Here is a 27,987-nt window from a genome sequence, read left to right on the forward strand (position 1 = left end):
CAATTAATAAAAGGTCTAAGTAGAACTTGCAGGAATTTTCTGAGATGTACAAAACTCAACACTGATAATTGCACGACTTGAAAGCTCTTAGACAAGAATGCAGGAGTCCAGTGATGAGGACTCTAAATATTTCAGCAGCACACTTGTATTCTAATCAAGCTACATCGAATTCAGCCAGCAGAGTTCTGTGATGAAGCTCTTTTCCATCACCCCAGTGCTTCCTGTTAGGAGCACAGTGACCACCTACCTGCCAGGCACTTCACTGCAGCACGCCAGCCACCATTCAGTTTCACTGCAAACCTTGTCCCAGCCTACACAGAGTTAGTAATGCATTCTAGATGTCTTGTGGCTGATTTTGAGGTGTAAACTTTAGAAGCAAAATGCGTCATTCAGCTGTGCACCGTGGTACAAGATCTTAATCAAGTTTATCTGAATGAGTTTTGCTGTTAATAATGTCTCTTCAACATTCTCCCACCGGGACTGTAATGCAATAGAGGCAGCATTTTGAAAAGGAAAAAAGTATTGCTTGATGTAGCGGAGAGGAAAACAAAAAAGAGGAGTGGGAAGTCTTTGGTTTAGGAAAAAATGATGCGTGTTACTCACTTAGATCTCCAGATTTTTGTAGGGGCTGCAAATAAGTGAGTTCATTTTGTATGCAGACTGATATGGAAGGTCAGCATCACAGCAGCCTGAATTCTCAAGTCTAAAGTAAAGAACTGACAAAGATGGGAAGTTTCACAGGGGAAAGCTGAAATACCTGATATATGTACTTGGGCCATTAAACTGCCTGTATGTATAAGGAACTGAAGCAAATAGTTGGATTACTTTGTCTTATCTAGGATTGTACCAAGGAGGAAAAATGTATGTGTGTGATCAGCTGCAGCTTAATTTAGCTAAAAATGCATTTAAACAAGAAAAACTTATTTTTTGGTCTTTTAGGTCATAAACATGTCTGAGGAACTTGCTCTTCTGGAGAGTTGTCTGAAAGAGGCTGAGGCTGCATCTGACAGTGGTATCGAGGAAACTGAAATTGCAGAAGCTTCCCAGGCTAGCACAGAAACAGCAATTCACTCTCTCATTGAAGCCCTGAGAAGCAAGGAGTTTGTGTCAGCTGTAGCACAGGTCAAGGCTTTCAGGTGAGCACATAAGGATTGTGCTTTCAGGCCTGAGTTTGCTAATGGAATGGGCTGTTTAAATTTAAAGGCAGGAATAGGCACTATTCCAATTTTTTCAGTTATTGCTAGATATTCTTACTGAAAAAGACAAGCATAGTTGATTAATTATTGCATGCTCAGGCATTTTTTGACGGTAAAAAAAAGTAACTGTAGTAATACTTACTCTTTAGAATTTGGCTGTGAAAAATCATACTGTTAAGGATGCTACAGAAAAAACATTCCTATTGCATTTCCATACCTTTTGTTCAGTTCTCTGTTTTAAGAACACTTATAAATATTACTTTTTATTATTTTTATTTGTATTTATTACTTTTTTTAATGTCTGAATACAAATTGTTTGTTCACAGATCCATTTGGCCCCACGACATCTTTGGCAGTTCAGAAGATGACCCAATCCAAACACTGCTGCACATATATTTCCGTCATCAGACACTTGGTCAGACTGGGAGCTTTGCAGTCGTAGGCTCCAACCAGGATATGTCTGAGGCCAGCTCAAAGCTGATGGAACTTAATCTAGAAATTCGAGAGTCTCTACGCATGGTGCAATCCTATCACCTTCTAGGGAAAATCAAACCAGGAGTCAGTCTTGTGAGCACTGGATTCTGAACGGCTGTCATTTAGAAGAGAACTGATACTGAAGATGCTTCAGACTATTATTGAGCACCTTTCATTAAAAAAACAAACACAAAAAAGAAACTGTCCAGCAATCCTGGCAAATGACCCAGTTTCATCACAGCAAAAACTTATTTCTTCAGAAGTTAAAAAAAAAAGTCTGAAAATTAAAGTTAGCATCTTACTTAACTGCTCTTTCTACACAGTAGCTGTGTGGCAGTAGTATTTTTTTAACTAAGTATATGTATAAAACCTACATGAAAGGAAAAGGGCTTACATGTAATGCATACATATGCATTATTTTCTGTTGTAACAGAACTATACGTGGTGTTTGCAGTAACAGCCTCTAAATGTCGAACCAATACTGCAGGTGGGATGAGGCTAAAATCAAGGCTGGCTTATTTTGGCTGAAGACCTGCAAGGCTCCCTGGCTTTCCAGCATCAGTAGATATAATCATCAACTGATACCTAACACTCAGCAGCATCGTGGAGAGCGTGCGGTCAAGTATGAGTAGAACAGCTTCTGACTGCAAAAACCATTGACTTCTCAGTGTTTTACTCTGTTGTAACAAGGAAACGATGTGTGTGAGTTGGTATGTATGGCTACGTGACAGCTGTTTTTTGGAGGTATGGGTGATTGTTAAATGAGGTCTCAGAGCATGCTTAAAAGAGCTGCAAGATTATTTTTGAAGAAATTTTATTTTATTAGATCTAATCCTCATAGCGTGTAAATGTTAGGACATTTAATAATATTTTAAACTGGGATTTCCCAGTGTTTCTAAAAGAAATAATATATCTGTTAACTTTATTGGAATGCTGCTCAGTTCTCTGATCAGTGCTTACGTTACAAGTATTGATAACAACTAACCAAAAAGTAGCTGCCTGCAGAGACTTTAAAATGTATATTAAAGATATATGCTGCCCATCAGCAATTCTCATTAGAAGTTAACTTATTTTATTCTGTATATATTCTAGAAACTGTATAGTGCAAAACCAGTATTTTTCTTGTAAATTTGTGCAATGCACTGTTAAGACATTAGGTGTATAAAGATGAGGGGAAGGGAAGTTCTCACTATGGGTAGTCACATACACGACTTGCAGTCTGAGTAGCCTGCAGGGTTCAAACCGAGTCTGAATGCACATACATAGCTCAACTTAAGCCTAAGGAATTGGGACTATACAGAAAAAAGGACTGCCTACCAAACTGTGCAAACAGGCAATATTCTTCTAGTTCCGTGTCAAAGGCTGTAGCATAAAATAAACTGGATTCTGTTGAAACCAACAGCATTTTGTAAAAAAAAAAAAAAATTTAAAAATTAAAAAAATAAAGAAAAATGAAAAAGAAGAAGAAAAAACAGAATGTAGTCCCACCATTCCTGTGATTTGAAAGGAACACTCAGTATTTTTATATGCATCTCTTACCCACTGTGATTTTTTTTAACGGGCTCTAATTCCAGAGTTTAGAATGTAGAATTGAAATTCTTAGCTCTGCCTTTTTTGGGGGACTTTGACCCCGCTAGAAATGTAATTAATGATACTGAAGCGCATTAACTGAAGGCACTGTGCACACTGTTGGACTGCTGACAGCAGTTACATTACCCTAACAAGCTCTGTAACCGGTCAAGGCACATCCATAATCACTGTATTTTTTCCTGACCCTGATAAAATTGAATTATTTTGGTGGTTTTGTGGTACTGTAGATGGTGTTCTTCATTATTTAATAAGTATTTACAGGGGAATAAGTAGTAATACTTAGTGGCGCATTACATTTTTGTTTGCATCATCTTTTACCAGCTTTTTTTTTTGGTAAAAATAAAATGCATTATATCTGTCATCTTGTGTAGTTTTACAAGCCAGAAGTACATATATTTTTGGGTAAGTTTAAGTACTTATGCTAAATGCTGACTACAGAAGAATGGGAGCCCCATATTCCTGTTTTTTTCCTCATGCCTTGTCAGTGCATTTTTCCAGCCATCTTCTGATACCTTTAGGAGGATTTGTAAGACTCCATGAATTTCTGCATATGTTTCCTCAGCTACATACCTTCCTCCTCCAGACCTCTGCTGTGCCACCTGTTCTGTCTTACAGAGCCCCATCCTTCACTCCTGGCTGCTCACACAGCCCCTTCTCCAAGAGGGCATCAGGCCACACTAAGTGCTGCTCCTCTTGCAGGCTGCCACTCCTCAGATGACTCTGTCTCACCTGGTGCCAGGGGTATGCTAAACCCAGCTGTAGCAAAGGCTGTCCGATATACTGAGTGCAGTATAACCAGAGCTAGAATCTACAAAAAGCACCTCTTCATGGAAATGAAGTACAGTGCATGTTCCGGATATCTTTGAAGAGCTGACAACTCTGCTCTTTTCTGCTTTGCGTAATCACACAGGTCAACATAAACACACCATCAGCTTCCCTTCTTTCTGAAGAACTGAGGAACCAAAGACAGAGTAGTAAAGTGGAAAAGGATGCAGAACCGCACTGAGCCATCAAGCAACAGAAGCAGTGAATGTATTTACATTAGAGGAGTGACACCCACAGCTACTGCTGCACTAGGAAGCAGCTCAGCACAAAGGAAAGCCTGACTAACACCATTGACAGCACTGCCCTTCCTCCACTCTCCAGGACCTCACCACTGAAGGAGCCCTCCTGCAGCTCAGCTGTGTGCCTTCCAAGGCAGCTGCGGGTATAATGACTAACAGGTGTGCTCTGTTTCACTCAGGCTGTTGCTGGTAGCTCCACAAGCAAGTAATCCTCAAAGCCATGCTTGCGAGGAGAGCTGTACACAAAGGAAGAACTGAACTGCTTCTGTTACTATTAGGTGCCCTAACACTTGATGAGGCACAAAACTCGTGTCACTGTGGAAAAATTAGTAGTGCTCTGCTCATTCTTAGAATGCACCATGCTGTTACAGTAATTAGTGAAGCAAGCATAAATGAAGCTACTGAGCAATTAATTGCTGGTGATACATTATACTCTTAATGCAAAAGATTTAAGTTACGGAACTACAAAGGAGTGTTACTGCACAAAGCTCAAGGGACAAAAGAAAATAAAGCAGGAACTGACAGCGAGATGAGCTACCTCTGTTCTAGAGGAGCTGTAGGATTAATGCTGCCCCTCAACAGGCATTCACTACTGGCAAGGACAGCAGCTGCCTCCCCACCATACAATGACCTCTATGAGAGCAGCACACGGATGCACACTGCTTTCCCCCATCAGTCATTCCTGACATTGGTCAGGAAGTTCATCCTTCTCTAGAGAAGCCACCTTAAAAAAAGTGCTCCACAAGGCCCAGTCCAGTGTAATGCTTGATTTCAAAGGTAACAGCTTTATTAACATTCTCAGGAAATGACATTTCTCCACTGTTTACCCAACTCCTTGCTATGAGGCAGACTGTAGTAGTGGGTTCCTCAAGTTGTCTGTGCAGGCAGCACTGCTGTAGTGTGCTGATGTGCCCAACACCACTGAAACACACTCATCTCTACGAAGACCTCACCCTGGCAGCAGAAATATGGCCTGGGTGCATCACCTCCAGCTGCAAACCCTACCCCAGAAAGGTGCAAGGATCCGCTCCTTCCCTGATGGAAGGCAGCAGAACCACACCTAGGCGTGGCCCCAAGCAAGCACCACCATGTGCACAGCTCATTGTGCAGTGCCCGCAGGCTCAGAAGGAAGCTGGGCAGATGCAGGTGACCTGGAACCCTTGAGGTGCCACTTCTCTCAATAACTCCAAGTTTCTGCTCACCCGATGTGTGTAACATGAGCAACACCCCCCACCCCGTGCTGGTTTGCAACAGCTGCCCCGAAGAGATGAATTAAGACCACCCCGTGCAGCATGTGGTCAGCCAGGCCAGACCAGACACACTGGCAGCAGCTTGACTTCTACACAGTGATCCTCACTCAGTGTCCAGAGAGGAACGGCAGGGCAGGAGCCCTGGAACACCAACGTGCACAGTGACTGGCTGCCACCACCAGGGCCCTCTTCGTGATGTGCCCCTCCACCTGCCGCGGGTGTCTGCCTGATGCCCAAGTGGCTGAGCTTCCCATGCAGGGTGAGTAACCAGCCTTCATTCCTGTCCGAGACTCCACACAGCCTTGACAGCCCAGACTGTCACTAACTTCCAAACCATTATTCATAGGCTCTTCCATCACAATTACCAAAATCACAACACGCACCCCCAAATCGGGCACAGCCTCGCCTGACCAGCGGGGGCTCCACTAAGCCTTTACTCGCAGCTTTCCCAGCTACCCCCAAACAACAACAGAAAACAACCTGCCGAGCCCGCAGTTCCCCGGAAGAGCCCTAAACGAAGGAAATCCCCATCCCCCCTCCTCCTCAGATGATGTATTTGAAGCTGAAGGTGCTGTCGCAGGAGAGGCGCTTCCCCTTGCACCTCCCGCACAGGTCCTGGCGGTGCGGCCGCTTGGGGTCCACGTGGCGCAGCTTCACGGGGCAGGTGCAGCGCGTCTGCTTGCAGCTCTGCGGGGAAGCGGCGTCAGCGGGGAACGGGAGCGGCCGGGAGGGGGTCGCGGGGGCCGGTCGTTACCTGGCAGGTGATGTCCTCCACGCGGTACGGGTTGTAGGACTTCTGGCAAGTGCGGCAGAACTGGCGGAAATACACCTGCGGGGCGCGGGGCGGTCAGCGGGAGCGAGGCCGGGCGGGACGCGACGCGACGGGACGTACCTTGTTGGTGCCCTGCACGCACCACACGTAGGCGCTCTCCCAGCGGATGTTGCAGTCCTTGCAGTGGTAGTAGCCGTACTTCTGCTCCAAGAACTGACACAGACGGCGGTCAGCGTGGGCGACTCGCGGCCCCGGCCCCCGCCCCGGGTCCCGCTCCTCACCTGGAAGCGCAGACGGGCCTTGCCCGGGGCCGCCTCCTGCTTCTGGGGCGCGGCGGACGGCTCTGCCCCGTCCCGAGCCCCCTCCGGTGCCGCGGTCTCGCGCTGCTGCAGCGGGGCGGCCTCGCGCTCGCCCGGTTCCTCCCAGCTGGAGCGCACCGCCTCCGCCTCGCGCCGCTCCTCCTCGACGGCCGCCGGGACCGCCGGTTCCTGGGGCTCCTGCGACGGCGGCTCGGGCTCCTCGGGGAAAGCGGTGAGACGGCGGGACGCCACGGGCGAGTACACGGCGATGGTGCGCGGGAAGCGCACGGCGCGGGTGCTGGTGGTGGCCGGGCTGCCCTGCTCCTGGTCCGGCTGCGGCTCCGGGGCCGCCTCGCGGGGTCGCGCCGGGGCGGGGCCGGGCCGGCGCCTGAGCAGCGTGCGGGGCCCGAGGGAGCACTGCACCGAGGCGTCCTGGCGCGGGTTGACCTGCACGCCCACTTCCTTGGTGTTGGCCTTGCGGAGCCGCGGCGTCAGGTTGGGGTTCACCTGCGACAGGATGGCCTTGAGCTGCGCACGCTGGTAGTTATCGAAGTACTCGGCCGCGGCCGCCGCCGCCGCCTCCCCGTAGCCCGGGAAGTAGCCGCCCCGCGGCCGCCAGCCGCCCGCCGCTCCCTTGCCCTTGGGCGGCGGGTAGCGGTACGAGTAGGGCGGGTATGCGGCGTACAGGTAGCTCTCCATCGCGTCCTCCGCCATTGCGCCGGCACGGTGGGCCGGGGGCGGCCTTAAATACCCCCGGGGCGGGGCCCGGCTCCCTCCGCCCCGACGGCGGCCGCATGGAGCAATGGGGCTCCGACGCCGCGCCGAGGGGAGCGGTCCCACGCGGGTTTGCTTTGTGCTTCGCCGTGTATTTGCGTGAGCACGTGCAGCGCGATGCTTTACGGGCGGGGGAGGGGGGGTTACGGAGTCACACGTGGTAAGGTGCCAGCCCCTCGGCCTCTCCAGACACTCTTCTCCTTCCACGCTGCGGTGGACAGGAGCCTTGTTGCATGGAGATGAGCGGTCATTGGGTTGTATCGCAGTGACGCTTTTTCCTTTTTATTTTTATTTTTTATTTTTATTTCTATATACTTTTGAGGAAATACACCTGTGATGGCAATAAACACACGTCACTTTGTACGACGGGAACAGCTGGAACAACAACAGAGTCCGGGCGAGTGCACCCGGCACAAGCATGGCTTGCACCACGCTGTCACCTCAACAGCAAACAGCACGCGGCCACGGCTGCCTCCTCACCACATGCCTACAGAGCTGTCTGTGCCGGCTCCGTGGGAGCAGCACCAAATTCCTCAGTGGTCACCGTGCCATATGAGGTATCGGGCACCTCCTCTTCCTTCAGCTTCCTGTAGGAGATGTCTGTGTCCTCCTCCTCGCCCAGCATCTCCTGCTTGGGGCCGTCTCTGCCGTACACCTTGTAGGCCAGCACAAAGAGCCCCGCTTCTGCCGCCTGGAAGAGCGCGTAGAGCAGGGGGAACATGTACATGCCACCCACCAGTTGCGGGGGGAAGGTGAGCTTGAGGATGGCAGTGCAGAGCTGAACGTTCTGGCAGCCTGTCTCCAGAGACACCGTTCTTCGGCAGTGCGGGGGCATTCTGAAGAGTGTGGCCAAACCGTATCCCAGGGCATACCCCGTGAGCGGCATCAGCACGGCGATGGCGTAGACGGAGGCGGGGATGTGTGCCAGCAGGTCGGGCCCCAGCATGGTGCCGGTCAGGATGAAGAGGATCACTAGGGTCACTAGGAGGGACCACAGCGAGACCTGACCACAGACAGCGAGAAACAGCACGAGGCTGAGAGTTTTAACAGCGTGAGAGCCCCCGGTGCTCTTGCTTTGTGTACTCAGAACTGCTGCACCACAGCGATGCCCACCCCGGTGCCCACCCCACTCCCTTACCTTGACCAGGAGATCGGCGGCGCGGGGGTACCGGTAACGGATGAGCACCCCCAGGCCAATGGGGAGCAGCGTGCTGCCCAGCGTCAGGCTGACGGCGCCCAGGGGCAGCAGCCGCACCAGCGCCGTGTGGATCCAGGGCCGGCTGTACAGCCACAGGCACAGCGGCATCAGCAGCAGCGCCAGCAGCGTGGAGGAGGCGGTCATGATGATGCTGCGCGGGAGCGAAAGGTACAGCGGATCGCATCCGGGCCGGATCTGACAGACCACCCCGCCCTCCCCAGCCCGCGATAGGATCGGGGCCCCGAGCCGCTCGCCGTCCCGTCCCGACGCCCGGAACCTACCTGAGGGTCATGTCGCCGTCGACGAGCACCGACATGAGGTTGGAGAGGTTCCCCCCAGGGCAGCAGCCGCACAGCAGCACCGCCACGGCCGCCACCTCGTCCAGCGCGAAGACGAGGGCGAGGAGGAAGGCGACCAGCGGCATGGCCACGAACTGCCCCAGCAGCGCCAGCAGCACCCCCACGGGCCGCCGCAGCTGCCGCCCCAGCTGCCCCAGCTCCACGGCGCAGCCCAGCCCCAGCATGGTCACGCACAGAGCCAGCCCGACCAGCACGCTCAGCCCCTGGCTCAGCGGCCGCTCCCCCAGACCCTCGGCGGCCCCCGGCGCCGCTCCGCCGTCGGGGCCGCCTCCCGCCGCCGGGGGCTGCTCCGAGCCGGCCATGGGCGCTCGGCGGGGCCGCGGGACCCCCGGGGGTGACGGGCGCCCGCAGCCCGCAACGAGCTCCGCGCCGTCTGCCGCCGCTCTCGGGGGCGGTGTTTCGCCGCAGCCCCGACGGCCGCCAGCACCGCCCCCGGCCCCGCCGCCCTCCTCCCGCGGGGGCAGGGCCCGCGACGGCTGCGGGGGGGTTGGGGGGGTAGCGTCACCGCTCCGTGCCAGGGGCGTCCGGGCTCGCGGTAGTCCCCCCACCCTCGGCTGGAGGGAGGAGTGGGATGGGGGTGGGAGTTTGGGGCTCTGCTGTGTGCTGAGGGTGTCCCGGTGGGGCAGAGCCACAGGGACTGCGCCGTGCCGGGCGACGCCGGTTTAAGTGCTGCTCCGTCCGTGCTCGTTTCCTTGCCGTTAAATGAAGGACGGCACGGGATGAGTCATCGGCGCTGGACAGCCCGATGGGACCCCGCTCTGTGCGGCTCATTCATTCGTGTTCTGTGCTCCGTGCTGCTGGCCGAGGGAGCGCGGGGCCAGGTTGGCTTTCTTGGGCTGAATGCTCCAAACTCTGTGTTTCCTCTGTCTGGAATGTGCTTCAAGCGTTACGTCCCTCACACGGCCAGTGCCAGTCCCTTTATCGCACCGTCCCCGTGCTGCGATGCCCCGCGGTTCCCGGCTGCCGAGGCTTGCAGGCGCGGTGCGGCAGCTCATCCCACCCTGCGCTATCTGCCGCCGTCGCAGCCCAGGCTGCCTGCGGTGGTGAGCAGATATGTGTCACAATGTATAGCGCGTCCCATGGGCAGGAGGAGGCCATGATAACCCAGCTGCTGGGTCCCCACCTCCTGGCGGCACTTTGGTGCCCGGCACTGAGCGTGGTGGTTATGATCTCTGCAGGTGGCTGCAGGCTGCCATGGCCCGTGTGTGGGGCACTGCAGTGTGCCTCTGTCCGCACTAATTGCTGCTGTGGGGAGTGGGAGCACACACTGCTTGGCCGCGGCATAGGAAGCACTGCAACAACTGCTGGCATCTTTTATTCTCCATTTCTTCCTTGTTCCGCCTGTTGAAAATTGGGTGAGCAGGTAGGTGGTGAGAGTGAGGAGCAGGAAGGGGAGCAGCCACTGGTGCTGTTTGTAGCCTTTGTGAATGATGTTGTCCCACACTACTCACAGAAGAGGCTGCTGTGGAGCTTCCCTTCTTTTGGTTCGTCTCGTGTTGGTGTCACGGAGTGCCTGGCCTCACAGCCTCTTTCTTGAGTCCCTGGGTGCAGCATCTATGCTGCCTTCTTGCGTAGATGGGATCCCATAGAAGCTTTTCCCCTCCATTTGACCTCCCCCATTCATTGCAGCCTGCCCTCCCTTAGACTCTTACTTCAAATCATAGACTGCTTTGGGTTGGAAGGGACACTAACGCCCGCCCATTTCCACCCCCTGCCATGGGCAGGGCTGCCACCCACCAGCTCAGGCTGTGCAGGGCCCCATCCCACCTGCTCTTGAATGTCTCCAGGGATGGGGCACCACAGCTCTCTGGGCAGCTGTACCAGCACCTGAATCCTGTTCGCAGTCTCCTCTCTGCTTCTTCCCCTCCCCGAGAAGCACTCTGACGTTTGTCACCTTGAGTGTTGTTATGTGGTCGAGGTGATGTGGTTCAGGGCAGACCTGAACACACAGCTTTGCTGCTGGGCTGTCGGTCTCCTTTGTGTCCCTGCTGCATTTCCCCTGCGTGGCTGGGGACAGCTCCTCCCTTTGAGTCACAGACCCACTGAGCATTTCTGTGTTAGCAGTCCAGGGCAGAAATTACCGTTGAAATAAACCCCACTGTTGTACTTGATGTGCCCCATGGTTATTTTTAAAGCCCGTTAATCATCAAATTACTTCGGGACTCAAGTCACGACGTTCCAGTATTTCACCGTTAGGACTGAGCGTCCTAGCTGTGTGAACCACCTTCCAAAAACGAGAGGCAGATCTCTTTGCCAGCCATCCCATTACGAGCAGGCTCCTGGCCCGTGGGAGAAGGGCTAATCCTGAAAATTGATTGCTGATGGGTGTCTGCTGAGGCGGTTGTACCCTGCAGCTGGAAAGCAGATATCAGCAGTGTGCGTTTGGAGGCTGCCTTAGCAAATTTCTGTTAGCAACTACATGTTGCATGTTAGATACCTTCACCTGGGTTTACACAGGAAATCTTTCTGCCTCAGGCACTGCTCCCTTCTGTTGCTGTCTGAGATGTTTGTGTGTGTGTGGGAGCACTATCAGCATTGTGATGAAAGGAAGAATAAAATGAATGTCTGGATGACTAATGCACATCTCAGTGCAGAGGAGCTGGAATCAGCCTCGTGCCAGCCAGGCAGGGGCAGGGTATGACAGAGCTGGGGGTGGCAGGGCCGGGGATGCTGGGGCTGCCTCTGAAGCTCACCTCTGGGCTCAGAGCCAGACAGCCCCCAGCAGCAGGCACAGCTCTGCCTCTGAGGGGTGAGCCCCTGGGCACGGGGCTGGGGCAGTTGGAACAGGAATGTGCTGTGCTGGAGGTGCTTGTGCAAAGTGAAACGACTGCGGTGTGCTGATGGAGGGATGTGCATAAAACAGCAGACGGCGATGGGCTGTTCCTGGCCCCGACCCCGCTGGGTTAGAGGCTTCTGTTTCCCATTGAGGCTTGAAGCTCCTCTTCATTTCCTATGCAGGAACCTAACCCAGTTAGGGACATAAATCATGTGAGGTGAAGTGCATAAATGTTGTCTCGTGCCTGTAAAATATGGGTTGTGGTTTGGTTTTGCTTTTTTAAAGCCAGGTCAGAGTGAACAGCTCTGAACCTGTATCGTTCTGCGGAGCAGCCTGACTGTCAAAAAGTACAGCACTAAATTGAATGACTCCTGCAGCTTTGTCTGCTATATGGAGTGTTCATTTAATTGAAGAAAGACGTTTTAAAGATGAGTCCCAGCCCTCTGCTGCCAGAGCTTTCTTCAGATTGAAGGTGAGCCCATGGGCAGGTCCATAGCAGCAGCCCTGCTCTGCCTTGGGTGGCACAGAGCACTCAGCACTCCACTGTCATTGTCAGTGCTGCTCCTGCAGCTCCTCGGAGCAGACCGAGCAGTTTGTGTGCAAAGCAACACAAACATGGGATAAAAATGGTCCTTGTCCCACTGCCAGGTCTTTACAGAATAATGAAAATGGATATCTGTGGAACTGATCAGCACACGAACAAAGCAAGGCCAGACCAGAAGCCAGGTGTGCTGTTACCTAAATTAAATCTCCATTGATTTACAAAGAAATCTCGGGATAATGGGAAGAAATAAATCTAACACATAATGGGAAGCTCTTAATACTCCTCTTAGAGAGTGTTGTACATTGATCCCACGTAAAACAGCCCTGGCACACGGCGCGTGTGCTCTTCTAAAGCCTCACTGAGGTGTGGTTTGTTTTAATAACCCAAAGAATCTTCGTGTTGATCCCCTGATCTTAGTGGGACTGCTGTGTCACTGCGGTCAGGGACATGCATTCTGGATGCTGTGGCCCTGGAAAGGTGGTTTGGGTCAACAAAGGCTTTTGTTTCTGTGTTGGGGTGCCAGGCAGGTACTGTAAGAAGTGTGCAGTGGTGTTCCTTCCCAGGGGCTGCTGACCTCACTGGTGGCTGCAGGTGGACACACAGCCCCCGTCAGCAGCTGCACATGCAAGTGGGGTGCTTTGTGCACAGCCCAAAACAGCAAAAATCACTCCTCAGCTGGGCTGAATTGAAAAGGAATTGGTTTCACAGTAGAATCAAAGCTGTCCAAGAGCTGGGTAAAATCTGTCTCTGTAGGCTGTTTCTAAGACTTGGCAACTCTTGAATGAAATGTAATTACAATTAAATATATATATATATATATATAGTTGGACATTTAATTGTTTTTTGTGGTTTTTTTTTTTCACTAAGGAGTTAACCAAATCTGTCATGACTTTGTGAATAGTTAAATTTGTCTCAGGAAAGGTAATATTCTTAAGTGTTTCCGCCATCCCAAACAGCAGTTGAAGATATCCAGCCCAGGGGATAGTTCAGCTCCTTTAGGGTATGAGCAACTGGAGGGTCAGGAACACGTGGGGGTGGCTTCAGAGCGCGGCATGACAAGAGCATAGAGCTGCACTTGGAGCTGCTGTCAGGGAGATTTGGAGGAGATGCTGACAGGACAAGTGGCTGTGCGTGTAAATTCTAAATAAGATGTTTGAAATCTGGGTAGCCAAAATGCTAAGGCCCAGAGAGTGGTGGTGAATGGAGTTAAACCCATCTGGTGCTCCCCAGGGGTCAGTACTGGGGCCACTCTTGTTCAGTATCCTTACTGAAAAGAAAAAGCAGAGTGGAAGTGGTCTGTAAGTGTGATCCCTCTGTTGTTTTAATGTTATCAACAGATTACTGATAGATCGATTTTGGTGATTCACATTGGTAATCAGTATTATTTAATTATCTTCATAATGAGGAAGATGCAGGAAGTGGGAACATGCTGATAAAGACATTCTGCCAGTGAAAAATTTGTTGGAGGAGAACAGCACAGAAACACGGGATGGGAGTGCTTGCAGTGGGCTGAGACGTGGGCAGTGCTGCCCACAAAGGCTGTGGGGTCTGAGCCCAGTAACGAGTGTTGTTTTTGTAAGTTAGTTCTGCAGGACAGGCATTCAGCCCAGCTCCTGACCAGGAGGACTGAGCTGGGCCCGGGTGCTATGGCAGACGGGTCTTGCAGTGTTCCTGTGCCTGGAGTGCGGCCTAGGTGATCCAGGCCTGTGTAAATGGCAGTGTAAATACAGGAACTGAATCTTTGCTAAGATTATTCACCATCCCACCTCCAGGAAAGAAAAAAAAAAATCTATTGACTCTGACATTTACAATAGACATTATATGCTCTGTGACATTTGGTCTTAGAAACAGATGTTGACCAAATTTCCACGTGTAGCTCACCCTCCTGCCACAGGTGAGAGGACACCGCAGCTGACCCCTGTCTCTAAATAGCACAGTGCCCGCCCCTCCCCCCCAGCTGCATGGTGCTGGCAAAGGGCTGAGCCACAACAAAACAGCGGCAGCATCACCAGCAGCGTGTGGCAGAGCAGGGAACTGCAGGAGGGTCTCCTGCAGCCCGCTGAGCCAGCCCTGAGCTGGGAGCTCTGGGATAGAGCTCGTTCTGTCGCTTTCCCGCTCAGCATTCTGGCTGCCCCTGGAGCGTGCTGTGAGCGGGAGCAGTGGTGAGGTGGTTCGGCTCTCTTAAGCCAGGGTTAGAACAGAGGGGTGAGTAAAGATCTGTTAGGTAATGAATTTTTTGGAACTGGGTTGATCTGGTGGTATTAACTGAAGGGAAACAGAGCTCCTGGGAGAAGCCCCTTGAGGAAAGAAGCATCATAGAATCATTTGAGGTGGAAGGGGCCTTCAGAGGCTTTCTAGTCCAACTGCCTGCAATGCTCAGGGATGCCTGCAGCTCGGTGAGGGTGCTCAGAGCCCTGCCCATCTGACCTTGGCACTGGGGGCTGGTGTCAGCGTGGGCTGTGGTGCAGCCCTGCAGCCTGCCCGTGGCTGGGGAGCACGGTGGTGTGCAGGGTGAGCGTGTGCCTGGCAATCCCATGATGAAACAAACGGCTCTATGGAAAGTGAGCCTGAAGGAGTGCTCGCTCCTTTCAGTTCCTGAACAGCAAGCTGTGGAATTAACACGAGGCTCTGGGAGGAGAGGGTTCGTTTGCTGCGCTGGAGTTTCATGTGAAGCCTCGCCTCCCGAGACGAGGCAGCGGGCAGGCTGCCTGCAGGGGTCAGCCTTGTGCTACAGGGTGGGCAATGCTCGAGTAGCTCCGTGGGCTTTTCTGTCCTGGCTGTTTTTCACTTAAAAAGTGTGAAATTAGATTGCTTTAACTTAAAAACTAATATATATATACACTTCTGTTCTTATAGATCGAGAGAAAGAACTAAAAACACATTGCTGTCATGTTTAACAAAAAACTTGTCACAATTTGACGCTTTTGTTTCTTTTTACTACAAATATCTGAGGAAAAAAAGTCACTTTCAAATGATCACAGTGGACTGCTCTGCAGGCAGCAGCAGCATAAGTGCCTTCTGTTGATTCTAAGTGCTGGCAGTATCACGATGCTCCATCTAAGTATAATATGTAATGATTTATTACACAAGCATACTAGGAGAGATGCAGGAAGGGCAGTCATGCTGCCTGTGATTTTGACACTGCCCTATGTTTTCCTGAAGGAGCACAAGGCGAGCTGCATTTGATTGCTGAACCAGAAAGTAAAGGGAAGCAGGAATGAGCAGCTCACATTGGAAAGAGTGAAGTCAGCTCTGCTTTAGAAGGTAAGCTGCCCCAGGGGAAGCATTCTGGTCTGGGTGCTTAATTACAAACCAGGGGACTACACTGCGATAGCAGCGAGCCTCACTGGCTGAATTCCATTAAAGAGATTGAGCATGATGCGTACACCACATAGAAGTAAGTCGAGCTTAACTGTTGAAATGCTGATGTGATGAAAAGATGGCATTTGTGTTATGGAAACAGACTTACTGAATCCAACAGCTGTGCTTGTGCTGTGGATTTATGTGGCACCTCCACTAGAACACTTTAAAGGCTTGGGAAGGGGCTGCACGTTGGTTACTGCACGTCTTCCTCAAAGGGGTACAGATTTCACAGCTGTGAAGTTGAATGATCTCCAGCTACTGCAGCAGTAGAAGCAGTCAACCACCTTTAATACAGAGGCAGTTATTAATGACTCAAGGTGTGGAAGAGCATGGCAGCTATTGCTTACGTTGTGTAGTAGCGATGTGCATGTTACCAAACTTAAACTTCTTGCTGCTGTGTGAACCAAAGCAGGCTGAAAGGAAGATATAAGCATGCAATATTGCTTGGGGTGAGATGACAGGAAGCAATGGGTTAGAAGAGCTGTTGGCCTGTACTGCTCTTAATGAATATATTCAGTTTCTTGTCTGTATTATCAGTTGTAACAGGTAATGTTAATTATATATTATTATACATAATATAGTAATAGGTAAACTTTAACAATTGACCTGAGCCTTGTTACATATGCTGTAAGGCTGTTCAGTTTTCTACGTATATGCCCAAATTCTCACACTGCAAAGTTGCCAGCAGCAGCAGTGAGGTGGCTGTCCCTCTGTACTCAGTGCTGGTGAGGCCACAGTACTGGAGTACTGTGTTCAGGTTTGGGCCCCTCAGTACGTGAAAGATGTTGAGGCCCTGGGGTGTGTCCAGAGAAGGGCACAGAAGCTGGGAGAGGTCTGGAGCACAGAAGGGGAGTGGCTGAGGGAACCGAGATTGTTCAGTCTGGAGAAGCGGAGGCTCAGGGGAGACCTGAGCTCTCTACAATGACCTGAAAGGAGGTTGTAATGAGTTGGAAGATCAGCTGAGGTAACAGTGATAGGATGAGAAATAATAGGCCTAAGTTTGTGTCACGGGAGGTTCAGGGTGGATATTAGGAAACATTTCTTCTCTGAGAGAGGTGAGGCATTGCAAGGATCTGCCCAGGGAAGTGGCAGAGTCACTGCTCCTCCAGGTGTTCAGGAAGCGTGTAGCTGTGATACTGCAGAACATGGTTTGGTTGGTGGGGGTGATGGTTGAACTAGATAATCTTTCCAACCTTGGCAATTCTGTGTTTCTGTGGTACTTGAATCACACGCTGTCCTTACAGAGCAGCGGCCTCTGTGCACAGAACAGGCACCTCAGCCTGCTGAGGAAACCACAGAGCCAAACAACAGCGCTCGCTTCATCAAGTGCAGCAGCAGCTGATGTTCAGGACTGAAGAAGTGAATACAGCTTTTGGAAAAACAAACTAACTGCCCTAAAAAAAATTCAACAAAAACACCTCTAAAAATACCCTATAAATATGAGAACGCTTTTATAAACAGTTTGCTATAAAAATAACGACCCAGGCAGTGCTTTGTGGTAAGAATATTTTATATATTTTTTTTTAACACTTTAACACTTACAAAAAACATTCAAACACAAAAAAAATTAAATAACTTTGGAAGCAGAACGAGTCCTTCTGCCTACATACATACAACAATTCCGAGCTGTTGGCACAAAAAGTAATCCACATTCATAAAACCCTTACTACTATATCAAACATAAGTTAAGTAAATCATAGGCACTAGTTTATCAAATCCATATTTCCACACTTCTGCAGTAAATCTCTAAACACAGAGCCCCATGATTTCCTGATATCAATAAACTGATAATGCACAAAGGCTTTCTAGTAAACAGTCTGTCTTTTCAGGAAGCTGTCTGTTGTATTTCAGGGGGAGTAGAACAGCAGAGAAAAGAATGCTTAAGAACTGAAGCTGAATTCACCCAAGTAATGAATTACTGAAGGAAACTTACACAGCAGTTCGATGCAGCCATGGTAAAACCCCAATGTTGTCAACTAAATTGACTTTTGAAGTTTAAAAGTCAACCAAGGTGTATGATAAAGTCCACCAATTAAAAAAAATTATTATTTTTTTCCAACAAAGCAGCATTGCTTTGTAAAATGCTGACTAACTGTTAAAGTTCAGTCTTCAAGGGGAATGGGTGCATTCGATCTCTTCTGGTTACAGCTACGTGAGATGCTCACTGACACCCACTGTCTGTGGCAGCGACGCGAGGCTGGGTTGTTTCAGCAGGAGCCCTCTGCTGAGATCTTACTGAGTTACAGTGTATTTGATACCAACTTCAGAGCCTCAGCCCAGATCTCAGCCTGGGCTGTGAAGTCGCTCATCAAGCCGTGGCTTGCCTACAGCTGCTTGAGTAATGAAGAGCTGCAAATCAGTCTCTGCTGCTTTCTGTTTGGCTTCTTCCAGCACAAGTGGTGTTGCATGGCTTTTTATCCAGGAAGATGCTAATGCTAGCCTAAGATTTCAGGGTTAGTTGTTCTCTGAGTGGTGGGAGTCAAAATCCACCAGCAGTCCTGAGCTCAGGTACTTCATGGGCTGAAGGCTACCTACTGCCCCCTCCAACTCGTAGTGTTTGTCAGTCATTGCACAAAGGACACCACTCACGTCTCATTATTTCATCGACTGTACATCCCACGTACTGAAAAGGCTCCAAACAAAATCCCTTCCATTTAACTAGTCCTACCGAATACGACCTTAGTTACAGGTGTTTGTGTGATGCCTTCCAAAATGGAAAATGATGGTTCAAATGCTAATTATATAAATGAGTTGTTTTGAGAAAATTGTGTTAGAATAAGTCAGAGCCACAGGAGAAATTTAAGAGCTTGTAAACAGACATAGCAGGTTTCATACTCTATTACCAGTAATGTAAGATACACATATGTAAGGCAAAGTACATATTTAAAACACGCTTACTTACATGGGAAATATCTTCTGTAAAAATATTTACAATTTAAAATTAAACCAATTTAAGAAATGGATGAAAGTAAAAAAATAGGATACAGAAAACTCCCTCCTACCGTGGAACATCACCTAAATGAATATCATTTGGCATCAAGAATCAACTCATTACCTTAAAATTTGTATGTTACAAGTGCATAGTTGTGTTTCCTTCTCCTCTCCTGTCAGCATTTACAGCTGTGTTCCAGGCTGCCAGCGATGTGCTGCGGTATCAGAACGCACCGACGTGACTACTTGCTTCTTCCTTTCGTACAGGAAACCTGCTATAAAAAAAGTTTTCCCCAGAGAGCGAGTAATGTGTTACAAATGTGGCTACAACAGCAAAGGCCATCTTTCCTGAGCCAGGAACTTTAAGGTCAGAAAGATTGTACAACTGATACTAAGCCCTTTTGGCAATCCTGCAGCAGGAGCACGTAAAGCTGATCAATCAACATAGGGAAGGGGCAATCCGTACTATTGCCTTCGTGTACGTCTGCCACATTCGAAGCTGCAACGCTAATAAAAGCCACAGCTACTCCTTCCTGTCTGCCTGACCTCCAGAGCAGCTCCTGCTCCTTCCTGAAGGAGGAACGTACAGCTTCCCCCAGCAACAATCTCATTCAGTTGTTAACAGTGACGTTACAATAGTATGCATTTACCAACCTTCCTGTTGAATTAAATTAGGTTGAAAACGATCTTTTGGAACCTGAAGTGACTGTTGTACTTGCTGTTTTTCAAGATGGGCATTTCTTTGGCATTCGTTAGGTTTTTGCCCAGACATTGGCCGCTGTCATAAATGCTCAAACTGACCCACTTCTAGCAAGCAAGAAAAACCACAATACGTAACTGAGAGCAATTTAATGTGAAAGTGATTGTATGATTACCAAACATCTGATGTTAGATGTCATTAAAGTGCTGCTTTATAATCTCTGCCAGCTTGTGCTAATTAGAGACAGAGAGGTCTGGAATTTTTCCAAATCCCAAAAGTCACATCTGAACAGTCTGTAGGATCAAGCTGTGTGTTAGCTGCTGAGGAAGCATCCGTGAGCACTGGAACTTTGCATTAAGCTCTGCAGTTCAATAGCAGCCATCTTTCCAACTCTCATCTTTCACGTTGCTGTAGCTTTTCGGAGCAGGTAACGATCTAGAACAAAATGAGGGACTTTTCAGTTTCACATGTAACAGCTGAAGTCTCCATCTACAATACATAAGAGCCTAAACATTTGAAAACAAAGTACTTTAAATATGTATAAAGTATATATATATTTATATTCACTTTACTCATTTGTTTCTCTGCAGTACGGTTTATTTAACATAAACTCTGAAGTATTTTTCAGTTTACGATCTTGACATCCCATCTGAAAACATTTTCTTACTGTCCTGTGCAAGAACACAAGTTTAATCTCCTGCCATTTGAAAATGAGCCTTTTTTTTTTTTTTTTTTTGTATATGCAGGGAGATCCTTGTTTAGAGCACTACAGTTTCCTTACACTGAAGTCTTGAAGTTCAGAACTACTTCATTGTTGCACTGTGTAAGGACACTGCATGCTGTACCTAAGGCACGTACAATAGCTGTGTAGTAAGTGAAACACTTCTAAGGCCAGCTGGGATTTGGACAACTACACATTGCTTCTATTAAAAAGTTTCAGAGGTTATGTTTGAGTTGAAAAGTTTCTTTTGTGCTGTGGCTTAACTGCACCGCTATTTACGTTTAGAATACACCCTGGATGAGCCCTCTGTTGGTCTTCCCTTACTGCTCTATCACAGTGCCATTTCTTGATGTGGGTTACAAAAGGAATTCCAATAGTTCTAACTCAGGATGTGTCACTCAGTGCTACAAACAAATTTTAATTTGCCAGCTACATTCTGATGGCTTTTTTTGAAACCACAAGGACAAATCTTTATTGCCTTCTCAGCCCACGCTGCGATGCCTTTTTAGTTCAGTATCTTTCATTATTCATTTCAGCTTCACCCATCCTCCCACCCCAATTCAAGAACCTTTTTCTCTCAGTTCTGCTTCAAATCCGTTTTGAAAACACCAACACTTCACGCAGGGGTTTCCATTTGCATCGTTTCTCAAGAGCTGAAACCAAGCTAAGAATTGCAGGAAGGGACAGCACAAATATTACGTACAGAAGTTAGCATGCAAACAGAACTTTGGACTGCCTCTGCCACGCTCACCTGCGAACGGGCTGTGCAAGTTTGCTACGAGGCACTGGGATGCCCCCTGCGGAAGGGGCACTGGGTCTGGGCAAACCACTCCTCATCCCCGCTGTCCCTGCCGGCCTGGTGAGGGTGGTGCTGTTAACACCGGAGGCGGGGCTGGGCAAGCCTGAACTCTGAGCTGCAAGAGGCCCCGGTGAAGAACTGCTGTGTGTCAGCTGCGTGGCTTCCAGAGGAGCACCAGAACCAGGTCCGTGGTTACTAAATGCTTTCAGCGGTTGTCGGAGAGCTAGGGGAGACGGTGCTGCGGGAGAGCGGAATTTGCTTGAAGAAGGTACTGGAAAATAAAATGCAGAAGTTACTTTCAAGCTTAACTTGCAGTATAGCTGAGATTAAGAACAGGCAAGGGTTTTATGTGAAAAGTCAAACAACACGGAATGTATAATGGAGTACAGCCAATCAAGCAGCAATGAGAAACAGGAATTCAGATGTCCTCTTTGTCACGTGTTTTCAATATAATAACCCCACTGCTCCATTTATCTACTGTGAGGATTTCTCTGGATTTATAAGTAATGCCAGTAGGGCCCTAGCCATTCTATCCCTCAAGTCAGAAGAAACAGGTGAATGTATTTGGGTAAGAAGAAATATAGCTGCTTCAGAAATGTGTACCTAATTCCCATCCCTAAACCAACACATTCAAGAATGTAGGATTCTAGTGTGATATATCTGTGCATACTGGCACTTCCTCGGGTACAGGGATGCAGCTCAGAGCAGGGCATCCTCAAGTTTCTTTTATGCTCTTTTTAACCAAACTCACTAAATCAGGATTCCTTCTATGATAGTGTCAAGTTCAACATCTACAGTCTGAAGGTAAAACAAATAAATAAAGACATCCAGCCAGCTCCCAGCACCAGAGATAAACCAGACAACTCCGACAATTTATAGCCTTCCTCCTCTTACACACGTCTTCTACATTAGCAGTTTTACTTACAGCTGCATTCAAATACTTTGTTATCAGAATGTATGTAAAAATCCTCCCTGGGAAAAGTTAATAAAACCAGTGGCAATGTATTTATAGGCTCAGACTTAGAATTTAACACTCTGTTGCAGCCCTTAATTCAAGGTGCACACACAGATGTATGCCGTTAGTACTTTTTTTGGTCCTATATATTTATTTTACTCAATGCAATAGCAAGAGTTAAGTATTATATACACAAGAATGAATTCTGAATTTTCCAAGTCAGCTCGCAATTAACGACAACTGATCCTCACAGCAAAGTACTGACAATATTTAAGTGCTTTGGTAATACTAAATCCTAAGCTCAATTCCTTATGAGTATCAGAAGTATTTTTAAAAATATGCAGAATGTATCACTAAAGAGCGTTCCTAAACAAATCCATCTTCTTAATACTTGGGTGGAATTTCACCATCTCAGCCTGATGAGGGTGGGTGGGATTCAGCAACAGTTGATGTTGGAGGAACATATCGATCAGAAGAAAGGAAAAACCATGCTGACATCCAGTGGCCTTGCATGAGCAATTCTTTCTTAACTGACTTCTTTATGCAGAGGAAGTTGAGTTCCACTTTGACAGATGTTGTGCTTAAAGATGGCCCTTCACACAGCACTTATTATCATCATTTTACGAGACAGATCCACTACAACTAAGAGAAGAAACCAGTAATGATAGGAATATGACTTCTGAAATGGGGTACAGAGAAAGCAGTAATTTCCAGGTTGTACTGCGAAGCTATTCCTGATTGGGGTTGATAGAAAGATTAATTTGTATGTTATAGATGTGAGTTGGATCCAGTTTCTTTGGGGATTATCCAGCAGGGCCTTTCTACTGACAGTAGAAAGCATGAGGCTGTGCATGGGAAAAGCTGACAAAGGGTGGTAGAGATGTCAACAATACATGACAGTTGGTAAGGGAGAATAAATGAAAGCCCTTCAAATAAAAACCTTGGTGTCAAGCCAGACCATGGATCACAGAAAGCATTAACAGCAGAATGACAGACAAGAATGGCAGCAAAGTGCTCCCAGAACTACGATGGATTACATATTAGAGGGGTTTATTTTTTGAATGTGAAATTGTCTGTAACATTGGTGTAACTAAATCAGCAATTACCAAGATATACTACAGTCTAAACAAAAGGAGCTTTCATCACTGGATTTTTCATCACTATACTTGGTGGAGCTCAAATACAGCACCATGTTAGCAACTAACCTGGCAAACAATGCCAGTATATAAACACTGAGCACAGCCTTAGGGCTGCTAAGGAGAGTTCTGGCTGCTAACATGCACAATGAAGAAAAGGTTTACAGCCCTGAGTGCAATGAAAACCTGTAACTGAAGAAAGTTTATCATCTTCCAAGAGAAAGTAAGTGTCCAGTTGTATGGGAACCATTGAATCACGGCCTGAACCACTGATGGACCACCTGAGGTGAGCACTGAGTCAGCCGCAGGAGCACAGGTGAAGGCAATTCATCTGTGTGGCTGGAACAGGTCCAGTCTGGCTCCACCTCTCCCAGACCCCATTTAAGGGCTGAACACCACTGGGGAAGGATCTCTTGTTGGAGATCCCTTTTGAGTGGAGTTCCAGGCAAGCCTTGACCTTCATTGACAGGTGAGCCCTTCCTAGTTTATTGGGTGCCTTTTACACCATCTGGATAAGCTCTACAAAAATACACTGTTCATCTTCAATATATTGTGTGGGTACTATTCATTCAAGGTATCCACCCTACACCAGTGAATTAGTCTTCTCCATTCCCCAGTGTTCTCTCACCCCGTTCTATCACGCTTCCAGCTTGAGCTGTCCATTCATACAGTGTTTCCTGTCAGCGTGCACATTGCAGACATTGCTGAGAGCTGTATTCATTATTTTACATAAAGGAATTAATTGTCTTCCAGTGTGCTGCAGTCTCTGAAGCAATCGCTGGCCAAGCGCCTAACAATTCTGCTCAACATGTGAAGACTTTTGTCTTAGTGCATTTCTGGAGTTTGGCCTGTTAGTAAGACTGGATTACACAGAGTGGAGTGCTGCCTCAGTCCAATCTATCTGATACTGTATACGCATCTGCAGTAGTGAACTAACAGATGTTTAATAACAGCACATAAAGGAAGTGCTTTAATAGCAGTGCACAACTCCATCTCCTTACACACTAACCAACTAGAACCAGCTACAATTAAAACCTCAGGCAGTAAGGAAAAATCAGTGCCACCGTGCACACTCCTGGGATTCTGACTGCAGGGCAGGGAAGAAAGTGGATGCAGTGAGGACTGCACCCCAAGGCTGCTGCATGCCAGCTTGAAACCAGAACCGATTCAGATGCATTGTTAAACTGAAACCTCAGTACGAGGACTCAGACCCCTCCAGTGGAACAGATGAGGCAAAGCAATGCAAATCAATAAGCTGTTCTGTCACATGACTGATATCGAACTGTTGTATAAACCTTAACAAATCTGTTGCTGTGAGTTAATTATTTTATTACTTAAAGGTATTTTGAAACGTTTACAGAAAACGATTAAAGAAACAGCCCAAGTGCTGCTGCAAGAGTTGTGAGGAGATGCAACAACATTTCAAGAAACTAAAAACAATTGTTGCCCATAGTCTTTTGAAACTGAAGTCTTGTTTCATTGCTGCATGACGCTGGTATAATCCTAAGAATCTCACTTAGGTCATAGACAAGAAAACCAACACTCTGAAGACTATAAAATTTTGGTATTTCTATGCATTTCAACAGCTTCAGGAGAGGCCACCAGCCCTGCAAATGTTCCACACAATGGGATGAATGCAGAGACACGGCCTGCTGGAAAGGGCACAGAAAGCTTTGGGAAGGAGTAAAAATGACAGTCATATGAGGAAGCAGAACACTGAGGGATGTTTTTTGCATTTGGAATGAAGTATAAAGACCATTAGAGACTTCCTGTCAGCCACGTGCATCTGCTTCAAAATCATTATGCTTGGCTAATTCAAGGGAAGACAGGACACTAGAGCTCTGTGAATGGAATGATGCTGACTGGAAGAAGTTAGTGCTGTTAAGGCACTGAAAGGCATGCTTGTTGTCAACCACCTCCAGGATCCACTCAAAGGATTCTTACTGCCCTTGAGACTTTCTAACATAAGCATATCTTATGAACTGGCTTCAAATGAAGTCTTTAAAGCAAAGTTTTCTAGTCTGTAATATGCAACGGAACCAACTACATTTGAAGCCAAAACCATACACTTTTGTTTTCATCTTGGCTGTGAGACTGAGGCAGTGTCACATGCAAGGCTGTCAGCATTCACTAAAAATCAGCTACAACTTGCCTAATTGTGTCTGGGACTTACTTTCTTCTCAAAAACGTCAACCTCAACTGTTAGCCAACTTGAACATTATAAGCAATAGTCTGTAATCCTTTGAGGAGAAAAACCAACACAAACTAAATTACACTGTGGGACAATGGTTTGGTTTTGAGAGGAAAGGAGAAAGCACAAGCAATGTGTACACGTGCACAAATCTCCAGCTGACACTGTGTGTTCAAGGGTGAAAAAGCTGCTACTGTTAGTTTCCAGAACTAAGTAAAAGAGGATACTTTCCTTGTCTGATTATTTTTCAACTTCAGAAATGTTTACAAAACTTGTTTTACAAAGTATGTGTTGCAAGAAAAAAAATCCCACCCAAACATCCTCCCACTAAATACTTATTCAGAAATCTACTTTTCCAATCCAGCCTTAGCCATCAGTGCTAGATGTCACTAACAATTGGATTCTGTCTCAAAACTGGATTTAATGCTTTTCTTTCTTTACGTGATACTGGAATGTATTTTCAATGTTCAGACTGAGAAGTTAGGTGTAATAGAGAATCAAGAGCTACTCAGTTCATCCCAACATGCAACAGCAACTCATTAATCTTCAATGTGTGAGATTTAATACAGGTGAACAATTATATGAGATTTGCTGGAGTTCGATAAGAGGCCATAAGTTAATTACCTCCTTTTGCAGATGGAGTTTGAAGAAACTGTTTGGTTTTGAAGGCAGCACGAGGCAAATTTTTCTGCCTTTGCAGAGCTGTTGAAAGACAAGAAGTGTTATATTTGTCTACGAAGATAAGTAAGCTGAGTTTACTGGGAATTTCAGAATGGCATCCACTTGTGAAGCATAAGGAACAGAGTGAGTAAGACACTCAAAAAGCTGTTATGGCTCTGAAAGTGATGGTTTTCAAACAGTGCTTGCTCTTAATGGCCAAGAGTTACAAAGAAGCGTGTCAGAAATTTTGCAGTGCAAAATGCGCAGATTCTGTAAGAGTGAAGCTCCTTGCAGGGCAGAAAGCCCAGGAAGGCAAAAACAAACAAACAAACAAATAAATACACCAAAGGGAGAACAAGCCACCTAGCACGCATGCTACAGCAATATGAGTGCAAGGTCATAAAGATGGAAATTCAACTGTCCTGTTTGATCAAGCAAGACTAAACTTTGCATTTTAAAGTAACTTTCAAGAAAAACTCCAGCACTGTGCAGAAGCATCACTTTTGTATGAGCATCACTTTAAAAAAGTGTCATTCTTATGCAAACATAAACCCTTTGAGAGACGTTTGCCTTTTTTCTCTGAAGTTACACAAGAGGACTCAGAATGAAGACACAAACCTGAGGGATAGCAGCTGTCAGCAAGAAAACAGCACACCCATCTTTATTTTTTGACTGCTCCTATGTCCTGCATTTTTTTTCCCAGTAATGTTCAAGGGTAATACCGCCTTGAAACACCCTTACTACCTACCAGGCACCAAGAGAGAAGCCTGCATTCCGAGAGCGGCAGAAACTTGGCAGAGAGAGAATTATCTATTGCCAGAAGGAATGCACCGATGCAGCGTATTTTCACCGCAGCATACTTTTGGAGGGAAGAAGGAAAGCAGTCAGTGAAATAAAGCTTGGCCTACACAAAGGCTGCTTAAAATGATAACGCACGGAAAACCGTCTCTGCTCACCTCAGTGTGTAGTTTTATGCCAGCATAAAACTGCTTGCACCAGTAAGGTTTATTTCCATAGTGAGAGGGAAGAAAGATGGAGGAACAGCTGTGTGTGAAGAGCCTAACCCTGAGTGAGGAAGGTCAGTACTCACATCACCAATTGTTGAATATTGCTACAGAAGGCAGAAGAAGGAACAGATCTTTTCTAAGGGACTTCTTCAGTCAGAGCAAAATCTGCAGTAGTTTGTGAGCTATAAAGCAATGCCATCGTGTGTTTTACCTTCATTCTAAAATATAAGGAGGTGCTCTAATCATTTTGATCTTAATAACTAACTAAAAACTTTGTTTTTAACCAACAGCAAAAATGAATAAACACGTTTATAAACATTTTAAATTGTGCCTAAAAGAAAAGAGCAAAAGGCCCTTCCACCAACTAGAATCTAATGCAAAAAAGCATGAAGCGACAGTCAGTTATTACTCAACTGCTGACACGTGGCCTGACTGTAAACTTTTTTTGATACTCACAAGCAGCCAATTAAACACATGAAGATGTTTAAAATGACCACGATTCCCAGACTTGCTTTCTTAAAGGAATTTAGTGAAGCCAACCACTGGCCAGAGTGTTCCTGTCCACAAGTATTCCACAATACCACTTTTTACTGAATCAGTGTTTTTGTTCTACCACATTAAATCAAGAACAACTTCTTCCTTCATATTTATGACCCTAAATGTTGTTTTCCCTATATCACTCCACTACATTTAAACTGCCAACTGCACATGGCAGGAAGTTGCTTCCCCCATCATTACTACACTACTTGCAAGTCAGAGATGTGAGATGATGTGGAAAGAATTAAAAAAAATAATCATATATATATTTAAATATATATACATATATATCAAATTCCTTCTTTCCTTCCCAGTGGAGACTCCAGGAAAAGTTCCCAGCACCTAACAACTTAGTACAAGTACTACACCACTGCAAAGAACCTCAAGCAGGGACCTTGAGCAATGCTGTGGGAATGTGATGTGAGATGAGCACATACATGCTCATCCACACTATTTGCTGCTCTTGGACTGCTCCATACTACCTCTCACAAACGGTGCAAGCTGAATATATATTTATACATATATGTATAATATATATTATTTAATTATATTTCTTTCTGATTCACCGGATTGGGATACTTAAGATTTCCTTAAAATATGCATGTTCTTTTGCTCTGAACATGACAAGCAGACTATGGTCACTAATTATTTGAACAATCTACAGCCTAGCTCTTTGAAAAAGCATTGTAAT

General features: G+C 47.2%; 4 protein-coding genes across 12 annotated transcripts in view; 1 reads left to right on the plus strand and 3 right to left on the minus strand.

Annotated features, from left to right (window-relative positions):
• Positions 1-3,830, plus strand: part of FRYL (FRY like transcription coactivator) — a 152,277-nt gene extending 148,447 nt beyond the window's left edge. For all 8 annotated transcript variants that reach the window (XM_065737049.1, XM_065737048.1, XM_065737043.1 and 5 more), the window contains 2 exons: positions 940-1,136; positions 1,523-3,830. In XM_065737049.1, coding sequence (XP_065593121.1) covers positions 940-1,136; positions 1,523-1,781 — 456 coding nt within the window. In that variant the 3' untranslated portion in view covers positions 1,782-3,830. The remainder of the gene's footprint in view (positions 1-939; positions 1,137-1,522) is intronic.
• A 2,251-nt stretch (positions 3,831-6,081) lies between these two features.
• On the minus strand, positions 6,082-7,359 carry ZAR1 (zygote arrest 1). The gene is made up of 4 exons (XM_065736127.1): positions 6,628-7,359; positions 6,467-6,559; positions 6,329-6,403; positions 6,082-6,261 (listed from the first exon to the last, which is right to left on the minus strand). The coding sequence occupies exons 1-4, from the start codon at positions 7,357-7,359 to the stop codon at positions 6,118-6,120; spliced, it is 1,044 nt and encodes a 347-aa protein (XP_065592199.1). The 3' UTR covers positions 6,082-6,117.
• A 380-nt stretch (positions 7,360-7,739) lies between these two features.
• On the minus strand, positions 7,740-9,278 carry SLC10A4 (solute carrier family 10 member 4). The gene is made up of 3 exons (XM_065736128.1): positions 8,899-9,278; positions 8,558-8,768; positions 7,740-8,422 (listed from the first exon to the last, which is right to left on the minus strand). The coding sequence occupies exons 1-3, from the start codon at positions 9,276-9,278 to the stop codon at positions 7,907-7,909; spliced, it is 1,107 nt and encodes a 368-aa protein (XP_065592200.1). The 3' UTR covers positions 7,740-7,906.
• An 8,832-nt stretch (positions 9,279-18,110) lies between these two features.
• Positions 18,111-27,987, minus strand: part of SLAIN2 (SLAIN motif family member 2) — a 28,498-nt gene continuing 18,621 nt past the window's right edge. Inside the window, exons 7-9 of one of the 2 annotated variants that reach the window (XM_065737060.1) lie at positions 25,717-25,794; positions 20,763-21,081; positions 18,111-19,725 (exon numbers count right to left, since the gene is read on the minus strand). In XM_065737060.1, coding sequence (XP_065593132.1) covers positions 19,659-19,725; positions 20,763-21,081; positions 25,717-25,794 — 464 coding nt within the window. In that variant the 3' untranslated portion in view covers positions 18,111-19,658. The remainder of the gene's footprint in view (positions 19,726-20,762; positions 21,082-25,716; positions 25,795-27,987) is intronic. The other variant, XM_065737061.1, reaches the window with a different exon arrangement.

Source organism: Cyrtonyx montezumae, unplaced genomic scaffold, assembly GCF_038088225.1.
Source record: "Cyrtonyx montezumae isolate F1298 unplaced genomic scaffold, pur_monq_1.0 scaffold_2, whole genome shotgun sequence".
Taxonomy (NCBI): Eukaryota; Metazoa; Chordata; class Aves; order Galliformes; family Odontophoridae; genus Cyrtonyx; species Cyrtonyx montezumae.

Coding starts and splice junctions, on each gene's coding strand:
- SLC10A4 (XM_065736128.1), bottom strand. CDS start 9,278: ATGGCCGGCTCGGAGCAGCCCCCGGCGGCGGGAGGCGGCCCCGACGGC. Junction 8,769..8,898: donor GACGGCGACATGACCCTCAG/GTAGGTTCCGGG, acceptor GCTCCCGCGCAG/CATCATCATGACCGCCTCCT. Junction 8,423..8,557: donor CCGCCGATCTCCTGGTCAAG/GTAAGGGAGTGG, acceptor GTCTGTGGTCAG/GTCTCGCTGTGGTCCCTCCT.
- ZAR1 (XM_065736127.1), bottom strand. CDS start 7,359: ATGGCGGAGGACGCGATGGAGAGCTACCTGTACGCCGCATACCCGCCC. Junction 6,560..6,627: donor AGGCCCGTCTGCGCTTCCAG/GTGAGGAGCGGG, acceptor CGTCTGTGTCAG/TTCTTGGAGCAGAAGTACGG. Junction 6,404..6,466: donor GCGTGCAGGGCACCAACAAG/GTACGTCCCGTC, acceptor CGCGCCCCGCAG/GTGTATTTCCGCCAGTTCTG.